Below are 14,029 nucleotides of genomic sequence, written 5' to 3' on the forward strand. Positions count from 1 at the left end.
GCATCTCACCAGGACTGAAAATTTCTAATTGCCTGATTCTTAAAACTCCTTTGTTTATTATTATAAGCCTATGATTCATGAAATACTAATTGTTAATTGATCCCAAAAGCTAATTGGACATGGCTGCCTCTCAGCATTTTAGGAACATGATGTTTATTATCTAGAACTTTTCCTGCAGCAGATCTAAATCGTGTAAGTATTTTGACCCACCCAATTCTGTGTGATATTTGGTTTCCACAAGGCAGGTGGGACTGTGATGTATGTGAGCACTGCTTTCTGTCTCTGAAGACACAGCATAGGAATCTGGGAAGCCACTGAGAACATCTTATGCTTCCTGAATGGAAGGCATGTTCTCTGAGTCTTGGTCCCGGCTGTACCAGGCACTGGCTTCTCCTGTGTCTCTCCTGAGATCAGCCTGAGTGTTGTCTCTTGCTCCCACTATCTTGATGGCCTCATCTGTATATATGGCACTCCCCTCCCCCACTCCCTAGCAGAAACCCCTGTTGTATCTGTGCTGGCTGGAGGTGTCCGGAGGGTGACCTCATTAGCTCTCTTACTCTGTTGCTCTCTAGTTTTTGAGACAGAGTCTGTCAGTGAACTAAGCTCTCCTGGTGCATAGCACTGTATTGACTGATCGAGTTCCCAGCCCATCATGATGCTTCTGGACGTTTATCCATGTAGGAGCAGATGCACCAGTACCCTATCCTCCTCGATGTCAAAGTTTATTCCACTAGTGAGATGCATATGGGGCCTTAGTGACTAAGGCTACTGTGAGCATTCACATACAGTTCATGTGCCGATGTCCTCTCATCCCTCCTCAGTTGATGCTTAGCTCATAATGCTTTATTTCAGCTTTAGGTTATTTTGTTTTGTTTTGAGACAAAATCTCTTTATGAAACCCTAGCTGTCCTGGAATTCGATATGTAGAACAGGCTGGCCTCCAACTCACAGAGATCTGCCTGCCTTTACTCCTGAGTGCTTGAATAAAGGTGCGCACTACCACACACAACTTTATCTCAACTTTTTAAAGATACTATGTGTATTGGAGTGTGCACATGCATAAAGAGGCCAGAGTTAACCATTGGGTATCTTCCTCCATTGCTCTCTCCCTTAGTTTTTGAGACAGAGTCTCACCAGTCCTCAAAGTAATCCTATCTCCATTTCCCCAGAGAAAACTCCTTTCCAAAAGACTGCACATCCATTGCCCTGTGTGTTTGTTAGTATTTTGTGATGTAGCCCTTGGAGTGGAGTGGGATGGAAGCTCGCTGCAGTGGACATGGGGAACTCACAGAGCAGGTATAATGGGATCTCGCTGTGCTTCTGTCCCCTAGAAGCAGACCAGGCTGGCCTTGAAACTGTGTTTCCCTAGTGCTTTGATGAAAGGTGTGTGCTACCATTGCCTAGCCTGAGCATCTTTATGGGTGCTTATCAGCCATTTGTTTTGATTCTTGGTGACTCATCAATGACTCTTTTACCTGTTTTAAACCACTTTGCACATGTTCTAACTGGGCAGAAAGGGTTCTCTGCATTTTGGGATGTAGTTATGTATCAGATCCATGGTAGGATACATGGCTTTTGCTTTCCTCAAACTGATGCCATTTCTCCCCATGTTCTCTGGAGAGATTTATTGTAAGTTTGAGCTCATGAGAATTTAGACTCTGGAGTCCCACCATCCACACTGCAAGCTAGAGAAAGCTGGTGTTTTTAGACCCGAGACCCAAGAGCAGTGTGAGATACAAATGCTTTGAAGTGGGAGCCCGGAGAACAGAAGATCCTGTTCTTTTCAAGTCAGGAAGGTAAATGTTACCTTCCTTTTTCTGCCTTTTATAGGGTCCTCTGCTCATAGGATAAGGACAGTCCCTTAACTCAAAGGCTCACCCCATCTAAACTTGTCCTCACAGACACACACAGGACTAACGCTTCATCACTTCTCTGGTTGACACAAAACCCACTCCTACCACACTTAGGGAATGTGGAAATCACGTACTTTGAGAGCCTGAGTTGTGCCATGCACCTTCTGTGCTAGCTGGTAGGAGAGGTGACCGGGTGGGCTTCGGGAGGCAAGCCCGTTCAAGGAGTACAGGAGCCTAGACATGGCCCTTTCCTGGCCCTACACAGTGTACTTGGGCAGTCTCTTCAGGGTCAGCTGCAGCCCTTCCTTCCATGTTCATAATGTAGTTCTGAATCAATGTGCCCCAGCTGCCACTTTAAGGATAAAGAGCAGGGCTGTCTCACTTAGTACTGTCCTTGCTTTTCTGAGTGGAGGGAAGACTTAAACCCATCCATTCTTGCGTGTGTCTAAAACATTGCCTGCAAAACAGTTGGTGCTGATCCTTTTTAAGACTCGAACATAAGCTACAGTCCTCAGGTCCCAGACTTTTGCTTGCCTGAGTGCAGTACTAGGCTGCCAGGCCAAGGGAGGGGACCGTGAGCTGATAACTTGGGTAAACATGGTGCCTCTACCTCCTCCTCCCTGCTGGCTTTACACTGCATAGGGTTGGACAGCTTGTTTTCTTTCCCTTGGAGCCCTCTCTCTGCACTCCTCTCCAACCGCCTTCTTCCCCACCCCCAGAAGTAATGTGATCTCCTGGGCCGCTGTGCAGATTCCTCAAGTCTTAGGGAGAGAGAAGAAAGACATTAACTGTTGGCTTCCCAGTTCCAAGTTAACCAAACCCCAGTAGCTAAGCTCAGTGCTGGTCTTGAAGCAAAATGGGGTAACGGTGTCTACTTGGGTTTGTAAGCTCCCCCATGAGACATCTTATTTCACAGGTGTTAGCTCTAAGGATGTAGGGCTTTAATAGTTTCTTTTTTAGATTTTGTGTGTGTGTGTGTGTGTGTGTGTGTGTGTGTGTGTGTGTGTGTGTGTGTGTGTAGATAGGGGCTACCAGCCTCAGCCTTCTGAATGTTAGCGTTTAAAGGGTTGTGCCACCATATTGGCTATCGACAATTTTTGTTCAATATTTAGGTCAGAAGAAAACAAGACAGTAATTTCAAATAAAATTATTTGGCTGTCACTGCAGAATGAACCCAAGGACAGGAACACAGACATTTGTGCAAGCAGGAAAAATAACTAAAGTTGAACTCAGGGCTTAGAATAGAACAAGAGTGCTCTCTGGCTCGGTGTTATCTGTGTAATGGTATTCCTATTTACAAGCAAACTTTAAGGTGCCAATGCAAGTGGATGTAAGGACTTGGAGCCTGGATCCTCCTCCTACGAAAAGCTGACACTTGTTCACTGCAACAGTTTTAAATAGTTCTTTAGCCCAATATCATTCTTGATTACCCCACACCCTGATGACCCTCTGTGTACATTTGTGTGTGTGCATGTGTGTGAGTGCTTTGCATTGAAGTCACAGGCCAACACTGTTTTCTCCAGTCACTCTCATTTTTTTTTAAGGCAGGGTCTCTCACTGATCCTAGCTCCTGGTTGGATGAGAGGCTGTTCAGCAGACTCCAAGGGTCTCCCTGTTTCTACCTTCCTTGTACCAGGGTTACAGACTCCCCACTATGCTTAGCTTTTAGGTGGGTGCTAGAGATCCAACCTCAGGTCTTGTGCATGTATGACACTTTACTGACTAATCCATCTCCTCACCGTCATATTCTTGTTAATTATGGGATCTAGTAGATGTCATCTAATGAGGAAAATGTAGCAAAGGGTTTTAGGGATTTGGGTTCCATCCCTGGTTTTGCTACCCAAGTGCTGGTGACTTGGTGCAAGTTTTTTAACCATAGGCACAGCTGTGACATCTGTAAGATGCACAAAACCGGCTGAGAAGTAGCTGTTTCCCCACCCCTTTCCTCCCCCACTGAAATGACAGTGAGATTTTGTTGATTTTGAGACTGCCTTACTATGGAGCCCAGCTTGACCTCAGACTGTAAGCATGAGCCACACATAGAAAGATTTTTTCCTTTTTAAACTGAAGATGTGTAAGGACAAAAGGAACCCAAAGAGAGATAGTAGTGAGTAATAAAAGCAGCATGTTCTGGGGGGCAGCCAAGAATAGTAGCAGACTTCTAGGGATGCAGCCTAACCTCTGAGAGCCCATGGTAAGATGTGAGCCACTGCACACTGGTGGGAACTGAGGAAGGCTCAGAAACATGAGGCAGTAGGATAGGAGAGGGAAACCTGTAAGAAGGGTGTTGAGATTTCTCACAGGGCTCCCAGCCCTGAATAGTCAGCTACTCCACCTCAGCCACATGAGATGGCCGGTCTCCATAACACTATGGGCTCAGGAGACTGCTAAGCAATCTGGATTCAAGTAAGCCTGTGATTTGTAATTGTGGAGTAGTCAAGAATGGGGTTTATTGTTGAAAGTCCACATACTGGTGAGGCCTCTTCCAGGGCCTGCTAGGCAAGGCCTTAACAGAGAATAGATTGAAATGCTCTAAGGATTAAAATGGAATGGCCCCAGAAAAGTACCCCCCCAGATTCCAGCACTGAGGGCTGCTCAGTACCTTCCCTCAAAATCTTTAGGTGTAGTACCCCTTCCAGACACAGAACTTGAGTTCTAAGTCCTTGTAAATAATGAATGAACAGCCAAGTTTTATTGAAAATTCCAAGAATTCTCCAAATGATAAGAAAGAGTGAAATAGATGCACAGAAAACAGGAATTCAGTGGGAATCGAGGCATACGAGAGGAGCTGGAAAAGATAGTTCTGATCCTTAGGGACAGCACAGCTTCAAACGAGTGCTACTGACAGCAGAAGAAAAGTGCTTTGTTGTTGTTGTTTTTGTTGCTAACCTATTGTTTGTGTAGCAGAGTCTTAAGTGGCCCAGGTAAACCTTGAACTCACTATGTAGCTGAGACTGGCCCTGAAGTCCTAAGAAACAATATTTTACTAATAAAAAACATTGCCTGTGATGACCCATGCCTTTAATCTTAGCACTTGGGGGGCTGAGGCAGGTGGATCTCTTTGAGTTTAAGACCAGCCTGGTCCATGCAGTGAGCTTCAGGACAGCTAAGGCTATATAGAGAGACCCTGTGTAAAAAAAAAAAAAAAAAAACAAGCAAACAATTATAACTCCAATTTAAAATTTAACTGAAGCTTTGAAAATCAAATTTACCTTAGAATGTAAAACATAAAGACTTGGAATCCAAGGGAGACAATAATGAGGTTAAAAGCCCCTTCCAGGGTATGAGTGTCCAAGTGGCAGGAAGTTCAGAAAGAGAAAGTTAAGTAACAATAATAGCAACAAGAAATAGAAATTAGAAGACAGTTATAAGAAAAAATTAGGACTGGTGACATGGCTCAGCAGTTAAAGGTGCTTGCTACACAAGCCTAGTGGCCTGAGTTCAATTCCCAGAATACACAGAAAGGTGGAAAGAGGGAGCTGATTCTACAAAGTTGTCCCTCAACCTCCACAAGTATGCTGTGGCACACATTCTCCCTAACAATGATAATATTTCTTTAAAGGAAAAATTTCAGAGCTTAGAGAAGTGCTTTCCTAAACGCATGATGCCACTCTGATCTAGATAGCTCCTGGGTACCCAAGTATTGTATATGAGAGAGATCTACTCCAAGACATATCATTGTGACGTTTACAAATGCCAAAGAGAAAGAAAATTCTATTCTAAAAGTTTTCAAAGAGAAAAGCAAGCTATTTTATGAAGGCTCAGAAGTCAGAATAGGATTACATTTCTGAATGGTGATTTTGTAAGCTTAGAAAACAATGGAGAAATGTCCTCAGAATTCGGGGAAATTATCCCCCCACCCTTCTTTTGTCTGCTCCCTAAGTGTTGGGATTAAGATGAATGCCACTACCACCACCCTGTGGAGAATTCCATTTACCCAGCTAGACTTTCACAGTCATATTCAGGTCTGCATTAGACCCTGCATTCCCCACACAAAGAAGCCACTGGGTGATGAATTCTAGCAAAGCAAGTCAGCTGTAGTGAGCCCAGAGCAGCAAAGTGTTGAGGAGAGTGGAAGTGTTTAAATATTTTGGAAAGTACCAAGAAGTTTTTGACAGATCTTTGAAATATTTTGGGAGAAAGTATTAACTAAGACATAGATGATTAAATTAAAAGAAAAAAGGGGGGAAAGATACATAGTATTGTAACTAATGCCACTAAGAAGAGAATAGTGAAGCATTCCTCATCTCTGGAGCAGTGTCTTAGTCACGGTTCTTTCTATTCCTGCACAAACATCATGACTAAGAAGCAAGTTGGGGAGGAAAGAGTTTATTCAACTTACACTTCCACATTGCTGTTCATCACCAAAGGAAGTCAGGACTGGAACTCAAGCAGGTCAGGAAGCAGGAGCTGATGCAGAGGCCATGGAGGGATGATGCTTACTGGCTTGCTTCCCCTGGCTTGCTAAACCCGCTTTCTTAAAAAACCCAGGTCTACCAGCCCAGGGATGGCACCACCCACAATGGGCTGGGCCCTTCCCCCTTGATCACTAGTTGAGAAAATGCCTTACATCTGGAGCTCATGGAGGCATTTCCTCAACTGAGGCTCCTTTCTCTGTGATGACTCCAGCTTGTGTCAAGTTGACACAAAACCAGCCAGTACAGGCAGTGAAAACTATTAACAGTGCAAAGCCTGCCTCTCTGTGTAATCAGAAATCATGACGTCACAGTTTGGGGGCTTAGCCTGAAGACAGTGTAATGCTGCTCTACTGATTTAGTATATGATGTGTGACTTAGTGAGTCCAGAGCAGCAAAGTGTTAAGAATAGACACCCAAAGAAGGCAATTCTGTGATCAGACCAGAGTGGGCTGCAGGACTAGTTTTAGTCTCTGTGTCTCTGTCTCTCTTTTCACCTCTCATTTCTCTCTCCCTCTCCTGTTTTGTCTTCCCTCTCTTATCTTCCCTCCTTTCTCAGTAAGTTTTCAGAGCATGCCCTGGCTGGCCTGAAATTCCCTGTGACCAGGGTGGCCTTGATTCACAGAGATCCACCTGCCTCTGCCTCTGGAGTGCTGGAATCAAAGGTGAGTGCCACCATACCTAGGTTTAATTTTAATCTTAACTTAAAACTGTTAAAAGAACCTTCATACTGCTTGATTTTTAGCCAAGTGTGTATATTACATTGATTAAAAGTAAAAAATAATTAACACGGGTGCACTAATATACTCATCAAACTGTAAGATTTTTTTGACCAAATATGTTTAACCCCTTTATTTATAAATATAGTAAAGTCATATACATATATATAATATTTTTGTTTTATTTTCTAAGACAGGGTCTCCTTAGCCTAAGCTGGCCTCTTGGTATTTTGTCTCCACCTTCCAAATTATGAAATTTTCTAGAAAGAGAATTTGCTTTGGGTCTTCACTGAGAATCACAACCTAGACATCCCAAGGGGATGGAGCACACAAGGATCATCATTATGATGTGCAGGGTAGCGTGCAGTGTGCATGGACATAGTATGTTGAGTCTGGAAGAGGCTGGTGAAGATGAGGATGGAGGGGGCTGGGTCCTTCAATAGAGCCTGAGTCCCAGTCTTCCAACTGTCAGCTGTAAATGAAAGGTGGGCTTTATGACATTTGAAACCAAGTTGCTGCTCATGACCCATGGCTGGCAACCCCAACCCTACTCTCTTTCCAGAGTGTCTTAGGGTTTTACTGCTATGAACAGATCCCATGTCGAAGGCAACTCTTATAAAAAGAACATTTAGTTGGGGCTGACTTAGAGGTTCAGAGGTTTAGTCAATTATCAACAAGGCAGGAGCATGGCAGCATCCCGACAGGCATGGTGCCGGAGAAACTGAGAGTTCATCTTGACATCTGAAGGCACCTAGGAGAAGACTGGCTTCCAGGCAGCCAGGATGAGGGGTCTAAAGCCCATGCCCACACTTCCTCAACAAGGCCATACCTACTTCAACAAGGCCACACCTCCAAATAGTGTCACTCCCTGGGCCAAGCATATACAAACCACCACACAGAGCTAGTTCAAATTGTGCTGTGTCCAGTCATTCTTGATGAAAAGCATCTATTTGTGCTCCAATACAGACCCAGTACTCATGCAAGAGTGCTGTCCTTAACTAGTGCAGAGTCCTCTGGGAAATGCTGTAGCAGACCACTGTGCACCTTCTGTGTCAAGCCTTCTTTATGTTGTTTCCACTGTTGAGACCACTCTTAGGACACTCCCAGTATTTCATGGATGAGGAAATTTGGGCTCTGAATGAGGCTGTCCACTGGACCTGCTGAGACCTCAGAAGGGGAAGGCTAGGGACCTAGACCATGCAGGGCACAGGCAGGATAGTCCTGGTGGGTCTCTGCACTCCCACCAGAGTGTATCTTCTATGTAGCAGTTGGAGGAGAGCTCTTCTTGGATTTGCAGCCCACCAGCTTCAAGTAGGTCTTCAACATGGCCTAAGCTTATCCAGCCTCTCCTGCTTGGCCTTATCAGTTGCCTGGCTAAAGTCAGTGGACCTTAGTGTTCCATGACTGCAGATGAACAAATAGTTATGACTAGAAGGTTGTGAGACTGACCAGGGACACATGTGTCCTTGTAGGGCAGTGTAGTCCTAGCTGGCCTAGAGTTTTGCCTGTACTCCAGACTGGCTTTGAATTTGCAGCAATGCTCCTGCATCTGCCTCCCAAGTGTTGGAATTAGACGCATGCACCCTGTGCCTGGCCCATCAGTGGCTTTTCTCCTCTAAGCTGCTTTAGGGGGGCAGTCCTTTTGAGGCTGTTTGCTTGTACACAGCAGTCTCCCTATCTTGCAAGAGTCCAAAAGCTATAGCTACAAAGAACAGTTGAGTCTGTTGTGTTGGTGTGCAGCTTGGCAGTGACTACTGTGATCGCTGCTACTTGAGTGTGTTTCTGGCCTGTTGAGTAGTTTTCTATCTAAATTGTAAAGAATCTGGACAATTTATAAGCATTACTCATTTTGAGAGGATTTTAGAGGATAAGGTCATTGCCATAAAAGCAGAATATTAGTAGTAGTCATTAGCTTTTAAAAACAAGCTTACATCCCAGCGTGAAGTCCAGCATATGTGAATAAATGTCTGACTCGTATTAAAGAATATTCAAGGATGTGGTTAGAATTTCAAAATGCCTTTTAATGTGTAGTTCTTGGCATCAAGCTGCCAATGTGAATACAACCCTGTGATCTGATATGCTATATGGCCAACTTCATTCTAATCTGATCCAACACCCTTGAACTTTGCTAGTGTTTGCAGTTGAGGCGGGCACTGCATCCTTTGTGTACTGGTGGCACTCCTCCCAGTGTCACTTTTGAAATCATGTCAAGGTTGGTGGAATCAAGACAACACTAGTCAGCATGTAGACTCTCACAGAAAATGGTCTCCAGGGTCAGGAAGGTGTCCAGTTGGTCACTCTGGTCCTTTTCTCCAGAAGATTGAATGGCATGTGTTCTGTAGGTCCCCATGGTACTTGTGAGGCCTGGTCTGGCACCTGTACTGGCAGCAAAGTAGGTCCGATTGGCTTCAGCACAGACACATTTTAGTGTTGATTAGCACAAAAAGTATGTGACATCCTGGCAGAGAGGCCTGTCACAGACACAGACATGGCACTCTTGATTACATCTGCTATTTTAGGCAGACCTAACTGGAGACTTGTTCCTTCACTGTGCCTGATGTTCCAGACATCCCAGCAATTAGCATTGTAGGGTAGCCCAGCAAGAACCAGGGTCCCATCCTGTCCTCAACCCTTCCCTGCTTTTTTGGTTATTTTTTAAGGGTTTCTTTGTATAACCATAGCTGTCCTGGAACACTTTATAGACTAGGCTCCAACTCAAAAGACTCCTCTACCTCTGTCTCCAAAGTGCTGAGATCAAAGGCCTGTGCCACCATTGCCCAGCTTTTCTTTCTTTTGGAACCAGAGTCCTTTAACCAAGATTTTCTCTGAGCTGGGTCATACTTTTGTCATGTAATCATGGGTCCAGCTATTGGTGCTTTCTGCTTAGAAGCCAAGAGGCCAAACTCTGGAGCCTGGTTAAGCGCATGTCTTCTGGTTTCTACCATGTGACCTTCTGGAGAGCCTGTTTTCATATGAGGAATCCGGGTCATGATCTAACTTTCCTCTCGGTGCACACGCCTCGTGGGTGGCAAGGCACATGGAGTACTTATCATAGAGAACCACCCTAGTACAGGTTAGTCCTTCAAGTACAAGGATGTGGAGCAGACGTTTAGTTATGTGACATTTTTTCATGTTTATTTTCCCTTTGTCATTGGAACTTGGGTGAGTTTTTATTTGATCGGCTGTAGTTAGGGTCCTTGTTTCCCACCAACTTAGTGCCACTGCTATGACCATTGCTTAGTTAAAAATCTTGTTAATAACCTCTAGCCAATGTTTAGGAAAAGATAAAAACTCACCGTGCGTGAAATGGATTCAGACGCTGATTATCCATGGCACCGAAAACAGAAGGAAAATGAGGTCAAGAAGGGCCGCTATTCCAGCCCACAATGAACACTCACTGTAGAGACAATTCCCTAAGCTTAAACTCACATCTCCAGGTCTAAATGGATGGTTGGAGCAGTCCAGTATTCAGTATTCCTGTGGGTTCCAGCCCTGACTCTTCACATTCCTCAGCCACCCACTTTAGGTTTAATCACAGTCGCTCCCCGAATATAAACGAGACAAGTCTTGGTAACTCGAGAAGAATTTGCATTTCCACCGACTTTCCCGGACACGCGGCAAGGGCTGCGCCAGCGCCGCGACGCAGCTGGGGAGGGCGTGGAGCCCTTCCTTCTGCCTGGAAGGGGTTAAGGGGCGGGCGGGGCGGGGCGCAGGGCCCTTTGTTACCGGCCTAGGCGGGAGGCGGGACGCGGGCCTGGGCGCGGGCCGGGCTAGGAGCGCTGAGAGCGCGGCCTGGCGGGGCTGGGGGCCCGGGGCAGTGGGGCCTTCACCGTTGCCGAGGGACCATGTTGGAGATCTGCTTGAAGTTGGTGGGCTGCAAATCCAAGAAGGGGCTCTCTTCGTCCTCCAGCTGCTATCTGGAAGGTAAATCCCGGTCTGGGCGTGGGGACCCACCAGGACCGTCCTGCCCGCCCGCGCCCTGTGCGTTCTAGGTTCCTAGTCTTCTCCCACTGAGGCCTCCGCGGGTGCTGGTGGCTCCTTCCAACTTCCAGAGAGAGCGCGAGCCGCGGCGAGGCCCCAGTGCATGGCGTGGCTCCTGCCCAGAAAGTTTGAAAAAGCCAGCGCCACAGGCCTTAAGGTCTTCGTGAGCCCACGTTGTGGCTTTTCCACTGCCAACTGGGAATTGTATATCACAAAGGTGGACCTCCACCAAGTGCCGCGTACAAAGGGATCCCGCTCTACCATTTATGGGTACAGAATTTAGTGTGAACTTTCCGCCCCCACCCCCACCTTTCTGCAGACCACGAAGAGGTCTTGGGAATTCTTTTTTCAGAAGGGAAAGAGAATGGTTTTGCTTTTATTTCCAGGAGTTTTGAGAGCGTCCAATTTGATGGCTGGTCAGGGAGCCTCTCATGTTTTGTTCTTTGCATAAACTTAGAATCAGGAGCCTGTTGCTTTTGCCTACTTTACCCCATCCTCTAGTTCTATGCTTCCTTCCTGTTGTCTTTAGTGTTTGGGTCTAAAAGAATGAGGGTTGAGTGAGGGCTGCTGGGGACTGGGCCTTGGCCAGGCCTGTTGGAGCATAGTTGACCTTCATGGGGATTGCAGCCTTCTTCAGAAGGACAGAAGCACTCACAGATGTGTGGTGCCCTGGCCTTTCTGGCACTTTTATGTAAGTGTTAAGATAGGAATTAAAATGTAAAGTTTACTTCAGAACAACTTGGATTTCTACTGTTTTAAATTGTAAAGCATTGGAGGCTTTTCAATATCTAACCTGCTTCCCCACTCCCAACCCCTTCCAAGTCTTCGACTCAAAGGCCTACAGGGCCCGACATAACCCATCTCAAACTTAAGCGCCCAACACAGGTGGAGTGTATTCTCCCTTTGCTTCAAGTCGTACATATGACTCCAGCCCCTCCAGGGATTTCAGGAACTGGATTCTTTAGAAGAGCTTGGTGTGGGTGGCCTGAGCTCAGGGCCCAAAATGTAGAGGGAGGAAGATGGTTTGTTTGTCCCCAAAATTGGTATCCGAGCAGCCAGAATCATCCTCAGTTAATGGGTTGCTTATTTTTTCCAAGTTGCTCTACATTCTACGCACATTTCTGCTCCCCATCTGTATCCAGTTAGTGAGAGGCACTATCTCCATTTTGAGGCCGCCGGAGGCGGAGATGAATGGACTTTTGTAGCTGCAGAGTTAGGTCACATCACAGCTTTGCTTAGGTATCAGCTTGCTCCTGGGGGTAAAGTAGAATTTAGTGCATATCTGGTTGGTTTAATTCTTGTTTTAGGAGGAAAAAAATCCTTTCTTATTCTAGCATACCTTAAAGTGAATTGTAGCATTGCCAAGTTCCAAAGAAGTGTTGCCCTTTGGTTTTGTAAGGCCTTGTCTAGGAAGGTGTGTCTCTAGGAACTCTTCCTGCTAAGTTCATAAAGGTAGGAGGAATTCTTGTTCTGTAGCTGACAGAATTAAGCCAGCCTCGGTGTAATTATGTCTTGAAGACAGAAGTGCTGTCTGTCTCTGGGGCAGAGAGCTGTTGCCAGAATCTGGGGAAGTAATCCGGGCTTTTCATTTCTTGCTTAAATCCTAAATCAGTCAGTTCATCCACACTCACTCGGAGGCCTAGGCCTTCCAGGCAAGGAGAGAGTTGAATATGGTGAATTTTCCGTTATTACCAAATGCAGGTTTTCTGATCCTTGGGCAGGGAAGACATGGTCAGCACAGACAGCAGCAGCAGCAGCAGCACTTAGATGGCTATAGTGGGCCCAGCATTGTCTGCATTCCACATGACCTCACTTCCTGACTTCTTATGGTGGTCCTGACTATCTCATCTTGTAGATAAGAAAATGAGGCACCAAAAGGTTGGGTGTCTCTGATATGACAAAATTAGCAAGTGAATCACTGCAAAAGACCGGCAGAAAGAAGGGAGGGAGGGAGAGAGAGAAAGGAAGGAAAGAAAGGAGAAAGAAAGTTAGTTAGTTTAGTTAGTTTTTTGGGCATTAGAAGCCAGGGCCTTGAACTACACCCATAGTCCCCTGCCAGGTTTTGAATTTCTAAACAGGGACTTGCCAAGTTGTCCTTCAGGCTGTGAACTCAGTCTGTAGCAGAGACAGCTTTGCACTTGGCATCCTTTTACCTCAGCTGAGCACCTAGGATTGCAGGCTTACACCAAGCACCTGGCCCAGAAAACCCACTCTTAGCCTCTCTGTACTAATGACAGATCATTTCTCTCCTGTGGAAAACACTATGGATCATTCAGTACTGTCTTCAGAAATGCCCAGCTAGGGCCTAAACTAGACCAGTCTTTCCCTTTCTGCATCTGGTACTAGTAAAGCACTATGTCCATAAAGCAGTAGGACCATTAACATTTTTAAGTGAACATAAGAACACTTGTAAGGAAAATTCTGAAACAGTATTTAATTAAAATTAATTGGCTCTCCTATTCTCTTCCTAGAGGCAATCACTATTTTTTTGTTTTGTTTTGTTTTGGTTTTTTAAGAGAAAACTATGCCCCTCTAGAAATAGCTTATATTATAAGAAGCCTTTGTGACGCTGGAACTTCTGAAGTATCTATTGAGAATGACTGTCACTTTTATTTAGTCTTTGGTCCACTTTGAACCCCAGTGTTGTCAACTGTTCCATCTCTGTGAACTTGGGTCTCCAGGTCTGCTTCACTCCCTGGCTTGTATCCATCCATCTGCTAACACAGGGATGCATGTGGGCTCTGCAGAGTGAACTCACTTTGACCTTTCTCATTTATTTGAAGAGCCTGCTAAAGCTTCTCAGCTTGAGACTGCAGCCAGCAAGCGCCTCCTGCAGTGCCAGCCGCCTGGCTCTGCTTTTGGGACTGGGCTTGAGTCCTCTCCTGAGCTCACCACTTTTGTTCCCTTGTTCAAGAACAAGAGGATCCCAAGCTCTTTGTTACCTAGCAGGTCAATCTTTGTCATTTTGGGTTATGTTAATACCACTGAACTTTTACAGTGTGACAATATGTGACCCCAGACATCCTCAATTAGTTCTCTGACTAGCCCTGTAGATTTCCCA

At 45.6% G+C, this 14,029-nt stretch overlaps 1 protein-coding gene across 2 annotated transcripts in view; it reads left to right on the plus strand.

Moving 5' to 3' along the window:
- ABL1 (ABL proto-oncogene 1, non-receptor tyrosine kinase) overlaps nt 1-14,029 on the plus strand; it is a 101,386-nt gene that overhangs the window by 51,431 nt on the left and 35,926 nt on the right. Inside the window, exon 1 of one of the 2 annotated variants that reach the window (XM_080927044.1) lies at nt 10,779-10,911. The exons of the other annotated variant lie outside the window; for it this stretch is intronic. Within the exon in view, the coding sequence (XP_080783170.1) occupies nt 10,833-10,911 (79 nt within the window). The 5' untranslated portion in view covers nt 10,779-10,832. Of the gene's footprint in view, nt 1-10,778; nt 10,912-14,029 lie in introns of those variants that run through there. 2 annotated transcript variants of the gene reach the window in all.

Source organism: Micromys minutus (genome assembly GCF_963924665.1).
Source record: "Micromys minutus genome assembly, chromosome: 13".
Classification (NCBI taxonomy): domain Eukaryota; kingdom Metazoa; phylum Chordata; class Mammalia; order Rodentia; family Muridae; genus Micromys; species Micromys minutus.